The 14,289-nt window shown below is 42.7% G+C and overlaps 1 protein-coding gene across 2 annotated transcripts in view; it reads left to right on the forward strand.

Moving 5' to 3' along the window:
- The first annotated feature begins 1,061 nt into the window (after positions 1 to 1,061).
- The window catches only part of PTPN11 (protein tyrosine phosphatase non-receptor type 11), a 61,644-nt gene continuing 48,416 nt past the window's right edge, over positions 1,062 to 14,289 (forward strand). For both annotated transcript variants that reach the window (XM_068245876.1, XM_068245882.1), the window contains exon 1: positions 1,062 to 1,590. In XM_068245876.1, the coding sequence (XP_068101977.1) occupies positions 1,577 to 1,590 (14 nt within the window). In that variant the 5' untranslated portion in view covers positions 1,062 to 1,576. The remainder of the gene's footprint in view (positions 1,591 to 14,289) is intronic.

Consider the following 14,289-nt stretch of genomic DNA (forward strand, 5'->3'; position numbering starts at 1 on the left):
AATAGTATTGCACATTTCTAAAAAAGGACACCTTTAATTTTAATACAGCTGTACACAACTGGCTACTAGAACAACGCCATAGATACAAGCAATGCAGCAGATACTGATCTATGGGCACACACACACACACACACACACACACACACACACACACACACACACACACTTCCTGGCTGGCCAAAAAAAAACAAAATCAAGTGTGAAATACTGTATAACCACCAATATAGCAGAGTAAGTTTACATCAGCAGTAGAAAGCAGCAAAGTACTGTACTTCAGGAGTGTCAATTTAGAAAACATGGGCTAAATAGTTCAGCATTTTTCCACATCAGGTGGTACTGAGGTGACTGGATAATACGATGGTGGACACCACTAAAATATTTAGCTGTTAAATCTTGCACCATGAAAACTGTCACATGGGCATAAACAAAGTGTCCACTACATTACAACCCATTTCCTAGTATATAACATATATACCGAGGAATGGGTTGCAATTTGTTCACTGCAGTCATATTCTATATATCTGCAATGAAGTTCTATATCAGAAAGGCAGGATATCAGTACATGAACCAGCAGTCCAGCTGTAGAAAGTACTAATGTAATAAGTTGTGGCACAGCTACTGCATAGCTTTCTAAAGCCTACACACAAGTTTCTGACATGCTATAGGGAAGCCTCCAACACACAGCCCGGCTGCTGCAGATAACTACTGAAGCCCCAACGCACACAGACCCGCTGTCACAGAATACGGAAGCCCCAGCACGCAGCCTGCAGTGAATCAGTAGCACGGGCCGGGCACGTAGCAGAACCAGCACAGTGGTAGAGGTTCCACAATACCGGCTCCAGCAGATAGTATACCTCCCCCAGAGCACATTGCCGCAGGTGCGAGGTGTGTAGGGACCATATTGATGCAGGATTACATTAGATTACAGCGCACAGGCCCAGCTCCTTCAAAGCAACATCCGCCATTCCTACCTTGGCTGATAGAAAAAAGAATTAACATCCGGCCAAATCAAGCATAAGAACACGCCGCGCGCGTCACTTCCGCCGCAAAGTTTTCTGGGGTATGAAGTCCACATTGGACGTCTTCAAACTAGTAGGCGACCTGCCGCCCGTTTCTGACGTCATACCGGCGCGCCGGGGCTGTCCGTGTATGCCGGTTTCCGCGATCTGTTGATGTAACTAATGCAGATCACGGTAGAGCAGATTAGGGGCGTACGAGGAGACTTTGCGGCCTTTATTCTTCATTAGCACGGGCTGTTCTGATACTGGTGATAGGCTACATTTATCAGTAGCGTTATATTGAACACTGCGGTGTCTACGGTGAAGTACAGACAGTATCGGCCCCGTCTAGTTTGTATAATTACTTGGCTTTATTCACACTGAAATTTAGGGAAGCTGTGTCCGTCGTGGCGCTGTCTGATGACGTCATTGGTGGCCGCCCGGGTGGTGCTGCTGATGATTCTGCTGGAGGCCTTCTGGATTAACCCGAATCATAGAGCTGAGTTCATCGACGCCGGGCTAGGGAGTTGTGCTGATTGCCACCGGGCCCCGGGGAAGAGGCAGAGAGAGTCCGTACAATGACATCCAGGAGGTGAGGGGGGTGTGATCAGCCTGCTTCCCCTGCCACTGTTCTGGCTGCACTGCACAGCTCCCATTCATCTTTCATGGAAGGCTCATAGCAAGTGGGGAGAGGGCACAGGGGAACACATAGTTATCTTTTGCCATATTTGGGGGATCACATCATTCTGGCCCAGCTGCTAAAACCCCCTCCCTTCAGTGTTCTGCACCCCTGATAACAGTACTACCCTCTTTTCACCATACTATCCACATACTACACTGATAAGGAACAACTAGCTACAAACTGTTGTGTGTAAAGTGGGCAAGGGTCCTTTACACTTTTGTGTGCTTTTTAACTTTTTATTTTATTTTGTTTTTGAAAATACAAATGTCTAGACCATGCTACTCTTTTTTATGCATTATAACGAAATTTGAAAGAAAATGTCCATGATGTTTATTTGAAATGGGCATAGAATGAATACAAACATTATTTAGATTTGTAACTTTAAACTTTTTTTTGCGATGTTTATCATTGGACTGCTAACATTTTAGCATCCCTTTATTATTGCCTGGACTCTTTCTTATAAAGTGCACCTATCATCTCAAATGTCCTTTTAATCCTAAATTGGGTAAAAGGCCTGCACCCTGTGCAGCCCTAAGTCATTATTTATACTCAATCTTCTAGTTATGTACAGCCTCTATTTCATTAATTCAAGAAGTCACTCATAACTTCTTATGCTAATGACACACTGCTTATTCAGTGCTACTCAGTGAAATTCTACTAACAGGATTGGGTGGACAACACCCCCTCCTTCTGCTAGGTTGCAGTAAGGGTACTTATCCGTTAGCCGGGCGCATCCGGCAGGTGGCCGACATGGATAGTAGGGAAAGATGTAACTCTGGTGGAGTTTTGTCGCCACCTAGAGGATGCGCCCGGCTAACGGATAAGTACCGCAGTAAGCTATGCCCACACAATTTGGCCAATCACAACACTTGGTGCTGTAGAGGGTGCTGTGATTGGAGTACTGTTCCCTATGAGGTTTCCTGCTGGGTTCCCTAAACTAGACTAGCGACGCTTAAGCATCTGAATGGAAGTTGTTCGGTACCAACATGCATAACGCCACATCCGTTTAAGACCGTGAATTGGGGGGTAGAGTGGGTATAATATGAGTGCATTTTTTTCCTTCTGGATTATCTGATGTCAAATCCCTTTTAGGGCCCTTTTCCACTTGCAATCGCTAGCGATTGCGATTCAGCAAAATCCTTTTTTTCCCGGCGATAGTGTTTGCGATTTTTCTATGCACTGCAGGGCATAGCAAAATCGCAGCAATAATCGAACCGCCGCGTGATCACATTTGTGTAAAAATCGAATCGCGGTAGCGGAAATAACCTACCGCGATTCCTATGTTATTTAGCAAACCCTAGCGATTTTAAAATCGGCAGTGATTTGCGCTTTTGCGATTCAGCAAACCAAATCGCGCTAGTAGAAAATTTGCGATTTGATTCTGATCGCAAGGTACATTAAACTAATGGAAACTGCAGCAGAAATTTCCATTAGTGCGATCCGATTGTTATGCGGTTTTGGTCAAAACGCGTTCGTCGTCCTGCCGTATTTTGGATGCGATTGAGCTTTACTATACGGAGTATAATAGCTCAATCGCATGGTGGAAATTGAAGAGCAATTGCGATCGCAGTCGGATTTCATAGTGGAAAAGAGCCCTAACAGATACTTTTAGGCAGATACAGGCCCCTTTTCCACTAGCAATCGCTGGCGTTTGCGTTGAACGCTAGAGATTGTGATTGAGCAAAAGTACAAAATTTTTCGGCGATTTCCCGACGTTTGCACTGCATAGCAAAATCGCTGCAATAAACGCTCCGCCGCGCATTCACGATCAAATAAAAAACTAATTGTGTGTGTGTGTATATGTATGTATGTATATATATATATATATATATATATATATATATATAATGTTACATACTACAAGTTTTTATTACCAGTGAATTATCTGCACTCCTGTCAGGGATTCTCACAGTTTCTCAGCATGAACAGCTGAAACAGAGAGCGGAGGCATGTCTGTGAGGGATAAACTAAGCACACACACAGATCCTGCAGGGGGCCTGCAGAGGGCATGCATAACTTTTCCCTATCACAGCAGAGGCAGCATTCCTCTGTGTCGACAAAGCCTGACAAAGGAAAGAAGATTAGTTATTTTACAGAGACAGTGCAACTAAAAAAGTCTGCAGTAATCCAGAGCACATTAGAACAGGTATAGGAACTTATAGGATAGAAGAAATAAGGCTGAACATTTTGTTACAGAGTCTCTTTAAGCTTTTGTTTTTCTTCTTGGCTGTGCCGACTTGCCTTCATGTTGCCATTACTGTAGAAGTGACCAATACTCTTCATCATGGTACATTTTAGAAGAAGAAATGGGCCTCAATTTATAAAGCATGAAGCACGCGGTAATGCTGAAAACAGCTAGCTTTACCGTGCACTTAGCAAAATGTCAATTCATAAAGATTAGAGCCGGCAGTAATCACACAGAGTAATGCCTGCTTTGAAGAGGTGATAAGTAGGGCTGCTCAAATCCGATCCGGCAGACATCCGGATAGTTGCTATCCGGATATCTCCCAGTAAACCTGGGCGGGGTCAATCTTACCTGTCTGACGTCTTCTTCGGTCCGTCCCTCGGCGCCTCCCGCGATGCTGTCCAAGCGGCGGTCACGTGATTACAAACACTTCCGGGTTGAAGGAGGAAGTGTTTGTAATCACGTGGCGTGCATGAAGTGTATCGTGGGAGGCGCCGAGGGACGGACGAAGACGTCAGACAGGTAAGATTGACACGCCCACTCCGCACAGGTTTACCGGGAGATATCCGGATAGCAACTATCCGATTGTCTCCCGGATTGGATTTGAGCAGCCCTAGTGATAAGGGAGCAATAAGAGTAAGGGACTGTGTAAAAGCCAGAAGCAGAGCAGGTGGAACAAACAAGGCTTCCCTAAATACCCCAGGCTTTTTTTTTTAACCTCTTGGGTGTCTGTTTTCAGATGTTGTTTCACATCAGAAAGCCTGCATGTGTAAAGTTTCTTGAAGTTCTTCTAAGCTGTGGCAATTAAATAGATTGTTTAGAAAGACATAGATTCAGAGCAGATTCAAGGCTATCAGAAGCAGTATAACAAAACATGCACATCTAAACTGAAGCTGGGATGCCTCTTTTATTGTAAGGCTGTCTCTGCATGGAGAACAGCAATGTAACAACTCAGCCAGCTACTCTTCTCATGGTTTTACCGACAGTTTAGTTTGGTAAATCACCACATTTCTATCGCAGCTGTAAAAATGTTTATGAATTAGCTCACAAAAGTCTAAAATACCGAATGCGGTATTCTCCTGACCAGATTTTTTTATCGCACATGCGTTTATGAATCAAGGCCATTGTGGTCTAGTGAAAAATGTTCGATTCTTCATTATATTTTCCAATTTACATTGAAAATAACATTTGACTTCTGATTCGATGAAAAGCAAACCTGTTTCCACCAGAAGCTTGTTGACCCTGTAGAACATCACCCAGTAGCATATGATGGCTCTGGTGGAGTTGAGTAGGGACATGTTTTTAATACTCAGCACATTGTGACTGTCATTAGAAATCATTTTGTGAAGAGGTGGTATTCAATCTTATAGCAGTTTCACATACTCCCGTTGCACATCTGCATGTAACTGTAACAGCCACAATTGCCATAGAGTTTGATGGATGCTATAGAAATTGCATCTACTTCAGGTCTTAAGCAGCCCATACACTCAGCCGATTTTCTGGCCGACCGATCGATCGCGATCGATCGATCGATCGATCGATCGCAAATCGGTTGGCCAATCGACCGATCGACGGCCGATTTCGATCGATTTCGATGGATTTCCATCGAACTAGCAGGGTGGAAAATTTAGGTCGATCTGATGTGATTGCTTATCAGTTTGCATTGGCCTTAATGGAAATCTGATGGCAAAAAAATGCCATCAGATCGAATTTCAACAGATTTCAAACTGAAATCTATTGGAATTCTATCCTGGTAAAAAATGTTCTAAAAACGCATCAGATAGATCATCAGATGCATTTCTTATCTGTCTGCTGCCAATCTGACGAGTGTATGGGCACCTTTAGACCCTATTTACGCTGGAGCATTTCACTTTTTTTTTTTTTTTTTTATTCCTTAGTAGCGATTTCATTTGCTTACAATCTTTAGTGTTTTTAGTGCTACTGCAATATAAAGTGTATGGCAGTGTTCTCACTCTAGCGATTGCCAGTGATTGGCGATTTGATGAAATCGCAAATGCGGTGCATGCAGCAGTTTTTATCGTTTTTGGAGTGATTGCATCAAAACCGCTTTCTCTTACAGTGAAAGATCGCTGGAAAATGGTTATACTAAACTCTAGCAATTTTGCCAGCATTTTACAATTCCCACTGTGAATGGGGTCTTGTGGATTCCATAGCAGTTACCTCTAGTTATGCACACATTGCACAGTGCACATGTGAGTGCAATGGCAGCAGTTGTTCTGCGACGGAACATTGTAATTTCCCAAGTTGATTTTTAGTGACAGCTAACCCTCGCTAAATATTTAAAGCATTTTCCATTTGCCTTCAGTTCAAGAGGAACTTTAACCCAGGATTAAACTTCATTCAAATCAGTAGCTGATACCTCCTTTCCCATCAGAAATCTTTACTTTTTATTAAATAGATCATCGGGGGGGGGGGGGGGGGTGTCTGTGTGGCTGATATTGAGGTGAAACCCCTCCGACAGCGTGATGTCAAGACCATGGTCCTGACAGTTTGCTGTCTGTGAAACTCTTTGCATTGTGGCAAATAATTACTTTTTTTCCATCTGCCAAGCAAGCAATATCTCCCTCTGTGCATATAACTCTCAGTAACAAACATTCCGTACAGATCACCTGGCAGGACTAAATATGTTACCACCAGTGATACATTTCAGAATGTAAATCAGGGAGAAAAACCAATTTTATAATGGGCAAATACTGACTGAATAATCTAAAAATATATATTGTAAACAGTAAGCAATTTTGTTAATGATGTTATTTTCACTATGGTTCCCCTCTAAGAGAATCCTCTGCTTTTGAGTGGAGTAAAGGCCCATACACACGTCGGATTTTTGCGAACGACCCGTCGTTTGAACGTTCCGTCGTTCGCACGTCAAATCCGGCGTGTGTACAGACTATCGTTCGGGTGATAAGACTGGTTTTCAGCGCTGAAAACCAGTCTTATCACCCGAACGATAGTCTGTACACACGCCGGATTTGATGTGCGAACGACGGAACGTTCAAACGACGGGTCGTTCGCAAAAATCCGACGTGTGTATGGGCCTGTATTCACATGCCATTGCACACCTGTAGTTTTTGCTGGATGTTTGTGTACTTGTTTCCTGAAAGTTAGTACTGTATTCACATTTTCGGGCTTGTGGTATGGGTCATTTATTTATATTTGCATAAGATGATTGTGGGATTAGATTGATGTGGCTTGCACACTCAGCTACCTTGTAGAAACTGATGACTGGGCTATAATTTCTGGTAGGTGCTTTGTAAGTAAGAAAGTCAGTGGTGGGATTGTAAACCTCTTTTGAAGTGAGTAATTTAGTAAGTAAAATAGTCAGAGGATCAGTACAACAGCCAGGAAATATTTTGAAGTTGTCAGCTTTGGCAGTCTTATTACTTCTATTATGACAAGTTTGCTTTAAAGTATTAAATTACCTTTTAAAGCATTCTTCTTCAAGTTCTTTAAAAAACTACATTCTGAATAGTATTTTACACAATTTGTTTTGATTCCTTTACCAGTTTTCACTGAGCAGCATATTGGTGGGCTGGTAGCTGTTGGCCAATGTTACAGAGTATGTGTAGTAATGCCACCGTATAAGTTGGGCACCAGGTGATGCCAATAGTAAAAAATATTGCTAACTTCTATTACCAATAGTTTATTATAGACCAACCTGAGCCAAATTTTTGGTACTAACCCTTCACTCCTACTGTCTAATGCTGGATACACACGGTGCGTTTCCGCACTCGATGCGCTGCTTAAATCCCATCGATTTGCAGCCGCTCGATTATTTTGCAACATGTCCGATTCGCGTTTTGATGGATCTTTAGGTCGGTTTGGCATACTTTACATGAGAATCGACCTAACAATCATCGGAAATGCTCGGAAATAATCGAGCGGCCGGGAATCGAGCTGCGCATCGAGTGCGGGAACTCACAGTGTGTATCCAGCATTAGACTACCCCCCCCCCCCCCCCTCTTCTAATGACTAACTGCTAAAGCATTTCATTAAAAATATCCCTGCAGCTATTTTTGATGTGATGCCCAGAACTCTCACTTTAAAAATTTTTATTTTTTTTTTGGTCCTTGGATAGATGGAACCCAAGCAAAAACTTAACAGAGTTTTCTTCATTTGTTCATACTGTGGCAGTTTTATGTGTGTTTTGTGCGGGACTGTGGAGGTGGAGCAATTTTTTTGGGGTACCTGGTGTTGCGGATGGTGGTTTCATAAAGTTAGGAGTTGGAGGTGGATGATTTTTGTACCTATTCAATAGCCCTGCAATTTTGGGTACATTGAGTCAGTGGTTTCAGAAACTGAAGAGTCAGAGTTGGAGTCAGATGATTTTTGTACTGACTCCACAGCTCTGGTTTTGTGTATTTTCAATCTTTTATTAATTAGCCTAATGGATTTTGATTGCCTGAGCAGAATTGGTACACATTGTTGGCTTTAAAACCAGAAGTGTTCCTCAAGAATCTTTATTTGGAACGGTTTACACTTGCATATTCCTACCCATTATTGATAAACCATAAAGGTTGCCTTTTAATTTTCACCTTACTATGAATTTCCAGAACAGACAGTTTGCAATAGCACTCCATTACATCCATGGCAAAAGTACTGTTTCCAAATTCCTATCTTGCATAAATCAACATACCCAGGTAGTTCAGTCTTCTGAAAAGATGATTTGTACTGTCTGAAGAAAGATCCTTCTTGTATGAAAACCCTATCTGGTGGGCATTGCACTGCCAATGCCAAGGTCTCTCACCAGTGGTGAATGGGGAAACTACATGTATATATTATAATATTTTCCAGCCTTCCTTCTGCAGAGGTCCACCTGAATTGGCTGCATAAAGCAGGAGCATTCATCACTGATTTTATATACCTAGTCTAATTAGAAGATTGACTGTAAGCTGGAATTCACCCATCCATTATTTTCTGTTAGGGGCATTATGAAATTTGTATATTTATCAGAAGGTAAGCAAGTTGAATTTGTTTGCTGGAACTCTTCCCAGTTCACATGGGCGTCCTCCGGCAGCAGATGGCTCACTTAGTTTCTAGCGCTGGCCACTGGAAGGTCGGAGGTGACATGCTGACTGGTGCGTTGTCTATCATTTGTCATTTCGGTCATTCGCGTCCCAACTTTTTGGTAAAAAAAATCTCCGAGATAGGGATCCCAGACGCGGGAAAGGACAGCGGTTTCAGCGATCGGGGGCAAGCAAGCACGGCGATTGCACAAACTACATTAAATGATAAAGAACGTGCCCCCCACTGGGAAAAAGAACCTTTATTAATTTTGAATGGAAGCAGTTCTGTAGAAAAAAATGACATTGGCATAAACTACTGGGGAGCTGTTCGTGTGAACCGACCCTCTGTAGGTCCAATTGAAATTGATATGCTGGCAGGTCTGATTCACATGAACATTAAAAAAAAAATCAGTCTTTCTCTGTGTGAATGCATTTACACATTTCAACCACAAGAGGGAGGCACAGGTTTAAAATATTTGTTTCTTGATATATTTTTTTTTTTTTTTGCTGCCAAAATAGTTAGCAAGCAAAGAAGTGAAGCACTGAGTTTAGAATAGCAAATAATGGGTAGATCTTTATTCCTCTTAGTTATGTGGTTTTGATATAAACTTACTTGCATTGCACATTACAATGTACAGCCTATTTATGTGTAAAATGCTTTTGCAGTTCTGTTTGTGATGTTTTTCATCATGGAAGCTCACCGAAACTTTTGTGTTTTGGATAGAGTTGGAAGGGGTTAGATCAGGGGTCTCAAACTTGCGGCCCGCGGGCCATTTGCGGCCCTTGATACAATATTTTGTGGCCCTCGCCGGCAAAAGCTTCCTTATAGTTCGCTTCAGTGCTCCCAAGTAATCTGCCGCATCCCCGCCGCTAAACGAGGGCTACAGAGCCCCCAAATCGCCCGGGGGGCAATCCGCCAGCATTTCCTGGAAGGGGCATAGCTTTCGGTTTCAGCTCTGCCCCTCCTGACGTCAATCGCCGCCTCTTCCCGCCCCTCTCTGTGAAGGAAGAGTGAGAGGGGCGGGCAGAGGTGGCGATGCGCCGCGATTGTGAAATTCCTTATGCGGCCCAGCCTCATCCTGACTTTGCCTCTTGCGGCCCCCCAGGTAAATTGAGATTGAGACCTCTAGGTTAGATCCTCTTGTTTTCATTAGTTTGTGTGTCAACATAGCAGACTTGCTTCCCCAGAAACATGTCAAAAATTTAGTTAGCATTTTCAATTGGGGAGAGAAATGCCACTTTTGACAGCTACGTATTTCAGGAAAAGACCAATGCCCACATTGCCCTGGCTGTAACTGTCACAGCAACAGGAGGTGAGGTGGGGGGGGGGGGAGATCTCCTCATTGGAAACAGATTCAGGTTTTAACTGATACAATCCTCCTTTTTGTCTAATCTAAATAAATCTACTAGAATGGTAAACCCGGTAAATATGCTTTGAATGGATAATTTAGGTATTACATAGACGTGTTAGAGTGGACAAAAAAAAAAGATCATTAGTAGGCCCCATAAGGATGTTTACACACATCCAATTTTTTTTATCCTATTTTTCCAAGTTCCATGTAGTAAGAAAGCTTGCCTCTGCAATCTGTTAATGGTATTCCAAATAGATCTGACAATGTCAGAAACACCCGATATGCTGCATGCTTGTTTAGGGTCTATGGCTAAAAGTATTGAGAGGCAGAGCATCAGCAGGGCAGCCAGGCATACGATGCTATGTTGCTTTATATGTATAGTATGCCTTTCTTTACATACCACTACAGCCACTTATCATATCTAACTATTATTACAGCAGTGCTTAGGGCTCTTTCACATTAGGGCAGATTTTCTGCGTTTCAACGCAACGGGTAAAGTTTGCGTTACCCAAGGTGAAATGAAAGTCCATAGACTTTCATTTTAGCTTTCACATATAACGCAGCCTTTTTGTGCGTTGCGTTCCACTGCACCCGGGCGCAGTTTTTCGGCCAACGCTAGCTTTATGCGTTACAATGTTAGTCAATGTAAAACGCACACTATTAATCCGTTAACGCAGGCAATCAGTCCCAGAATGCAACGGAGGAACAATGTAGAAAGTTGAAAACGAAAAGAAAAAAAAATTACCTGCGTTTTTCTATGTGCAGTAACGCTTTGAAAACGGATTAAAAACGCACACTCCCTGCAGTGCAATGCATATCAAAACGCATTAAAACGCATACAACAAAACGTATGCTTTGAGCGTTCTCCAACGCAAGCTCTGATGTGAAAGAGCCCTTATGCAGTTTATTTTCATTGTTCTTAAATAATATACTTTTTTTTTGTCCCCCTAAAAATATTAACTTTGTCTGATTTGACATTTTGAACAAGTGTTTTAGTATAACTTGAATGTAAACCCTGTGAATTAGATAAATATTAAAAACCGTACTCCAGACTCCTGGCTGAATTTAATCCAGCATGTTTATGTACCTTAAAGCGGAATATAACCCTGCATTTCAACTTTGCTCTAAAACATTATTTACAGTATATTATATGCAACCAGCATTTTTTTTACTAGACCAGCATTGGAAGGGTTACACAGGGCTTTAAAGTTCCTGGAGATTTCTGCAGACCATCCGAAGCTCAGATAGTTACATTTTGTTTACATAAATGTATCTAAGTGTTGAATGTTACACACTTTGGCTGTCCTCCAGCTCAGTCAGAGAGATGAGTCACATTCAACACTTAGATACATTTATGTAAACAAAATGTAACTATCTGAGCTTCGGATGCGTCTGCAGAAATCTCCAGGAACTTTAAAGCCCTGTGTAACCCTTCCAATGCTGGTCTAGTAAAAAAAAAAAATGCTGGTTGCCTATAATATACTGTAAATAATGTTTTAGCGCGAAGTTGAAATGCAGGGTTATATTCCGCTTTAAAGTGAATCCGAGGTGAGAGGTATATGGAGACAGCCATATTTATTTCTATTTAAACAATACTAGTTGCCTGGCAGCTCTGCTAATCTATTTTACTACAGTAATATTTGAATCACACCCTGCTGCATGCTTGTTGAGGGTCAGGACAGCTAGGCAACTGGTATTGCTTAAAGAGACACTGAAGCGGGAAAAAAAATTATGATGATTTGAATGTGTAGTACAGCTAAGAAATACAACATTGGGAGCAGAGCCATAAGTCTAAAGGGGCCCATACACCTAACGATTTTCCCGCTGATATACAGCATATTCGATAACTGTGATGGAATCTTCTGTGAAATCGTTGCGCAAACGCTGACAGAACGATCGATTCCCGTCGATCCATCGGTGCGGAAGATTTTTCTCGATCGCCGGCGGATCGGGAGCGCGTCGATAGCGGCGTTTGTATGCCCGACGACTGACGCAATACAGCGGAGATACATTACCTGTTCCGGCCGGCGCAACTCCCCCGGTCTCCGCTGTCTTCTCCGGGCTCCAGGGCTGCAGCTTCACTGAACTTCCTGTCCCGGCAGGAAGTTTAAACAGTAGAGCGCCCTCTACTGTTCAAACTTCCCCTGGACAGGAAGTTCAGTGAAGCCAGCCGGACCGGAGACCAGCGTGGAGAAGAAGACAGCGAAGACCAGAGGAGTCGCGCCGGCCAGATCAGGTAATGTATAGCAGGCAGGCGGCGGCGGCAGCTCCACAGATTGTGATCGGTTTCATGCTGAAATTGATTCACAATCTGTTTGCAGTAAAGGCAGCCATACGATCCCTCTCTGATCAGAGAGGGATCTATCTGTTGGTTGAATCTGATGGCAAATCGACCAGTGAATGGCTACCTATACATTGTTTCCAGTACAGGAAGAGTTAAGAATTTCCAGTTGTTATCTATGCAAAAGAGCCACTGAGCTCCATGACTTTTAAAAGTTTCAGAGAGCTCTGTCTTCTGAAGCTTATCTCAAGTGTCAGTCACTGTATTGTTTTTTTTCCCTGCAGAGGACGGTTCAAAAGTTCACTAGCCTGCTCTGTAAAATCATTTACAATGCTGAGTGTGTGTAAACTGCAAATATTAAGGCACGTACACACCCCATACTGCAGCGAACGACGAGTCCGTCAGACCCTCCCGCTGGGCGGACGTACTGTCGGCAGAACGTCCTTCCACCGGGCAGGTCTGAAGGACCCGTTGTTCGCTACAGTATGGCGTGTGAACGCGCCTTTAGAGAATGATGCAATGTTATAAAAAAAACTATATAACTGAAAATAAAAATGAGAATATTTTCTTTGCTTCTAATGTTCTGGTAATTATCCGTACTACACAACCAATTCATTATATCAGAATTTTTTTTTTCTCGCTTCAGTGTCTCTTTAAAAGAAAATAAATCTGGCAGCCTCCATAAAACTCTCACCTCGGGGTCACTTTAAGCATCAGGCTGGGAAGTGTGCTGCACACTTTGTGATCTACCTTAGATCTTGACTATCATACTGTTGATGTGCTGATAAAATTGGCCAAAACTGCTCTGTTATTCTGGGATTACACAATACTTTTTTTGGCAGATTCCGACAGGTCCGATCTTATTTAAAAGTGAATGGAAAATGATAGGAATATCCAGTAAATCTGCTGAAAGAATCTCCTTGTGTATTCCCAGCATTACAATTTATAAAAATGGACCTATATTGGGATACCTATAGACAGACATCAAAGTTCAGACCATTTATTTGTATATGGGCACACATATCCTATCTCTATCTCTGCTATACTATTCCGTAAGAATAGTATATGAACACTCTTCCTCTGGGAAACCTATGTTTATCTTGAAGCCAGATAGGCCTGCAGTTAGTGGTCACTGATGGAAAAGAATGAGCTTGGACCAATTTTATCTATTCATAGTTTCATTGCACTGACCTTACAATCTTGCATTTGCACAGCTTGATCAGTAATCATCGAAGAGAGCCTGAGGTGGGCTCATGAAATAAAATAAAAAAACTGACTGCCTGATGGGGGGAGGGGTGTTGCTCTTGTGCGGATTAGGTAACCGGCAAAACTGCTGCTCTCTGGCGTTACTGTGAGCCTCTGGGTCACGACGCTTCAAGGAAAGATTGATTCTCTCTCCCAGCGCACAGGAAATGGGGGCGTGGCCAGGGAGAGAGAGCAGCCCAATGGCAGCTCTAGAAACCCTGCAGGAATGCCCCTAGCAGGCGTTTTTGAACAAGGGAATCCCTCTCCTACATGTTTACCTTTTGAGATGGTGACAAATATTGTCGCTAATTTCAGGGGGGTCATAGCGCGGCGGTGGAGGGACACAGAGGCATGTCATGAGGCAGAGAACATGCCTTTGTGTCCCATCTGCCCCATCATGATCCGCCTTGGGTTCTCTTTAACTTTTGTAATTGCAACAGTTTTTAGTGTTTCTAATCGACATATTCTCCTGTTGATGCTGAAAACTACTGTGTTTCTGAACAGTTCTTGAAAAACATT

Source organism: Hyperolius riggenbachi, chromosome 1 (assembly GCF_040937935.1).
Source record: "Hyperolius riggenbachi isolate aHypRig1 chromosome 1, aHypRig1.pri, whole genome shotgun sequence".
Classification (NCBI taxonomy): Eukaryota; Metazoa; Chordata; class Amphibia; order Anura; family Hyperoliidae; genus Hyperolius; species Hyperolius riggenbachi.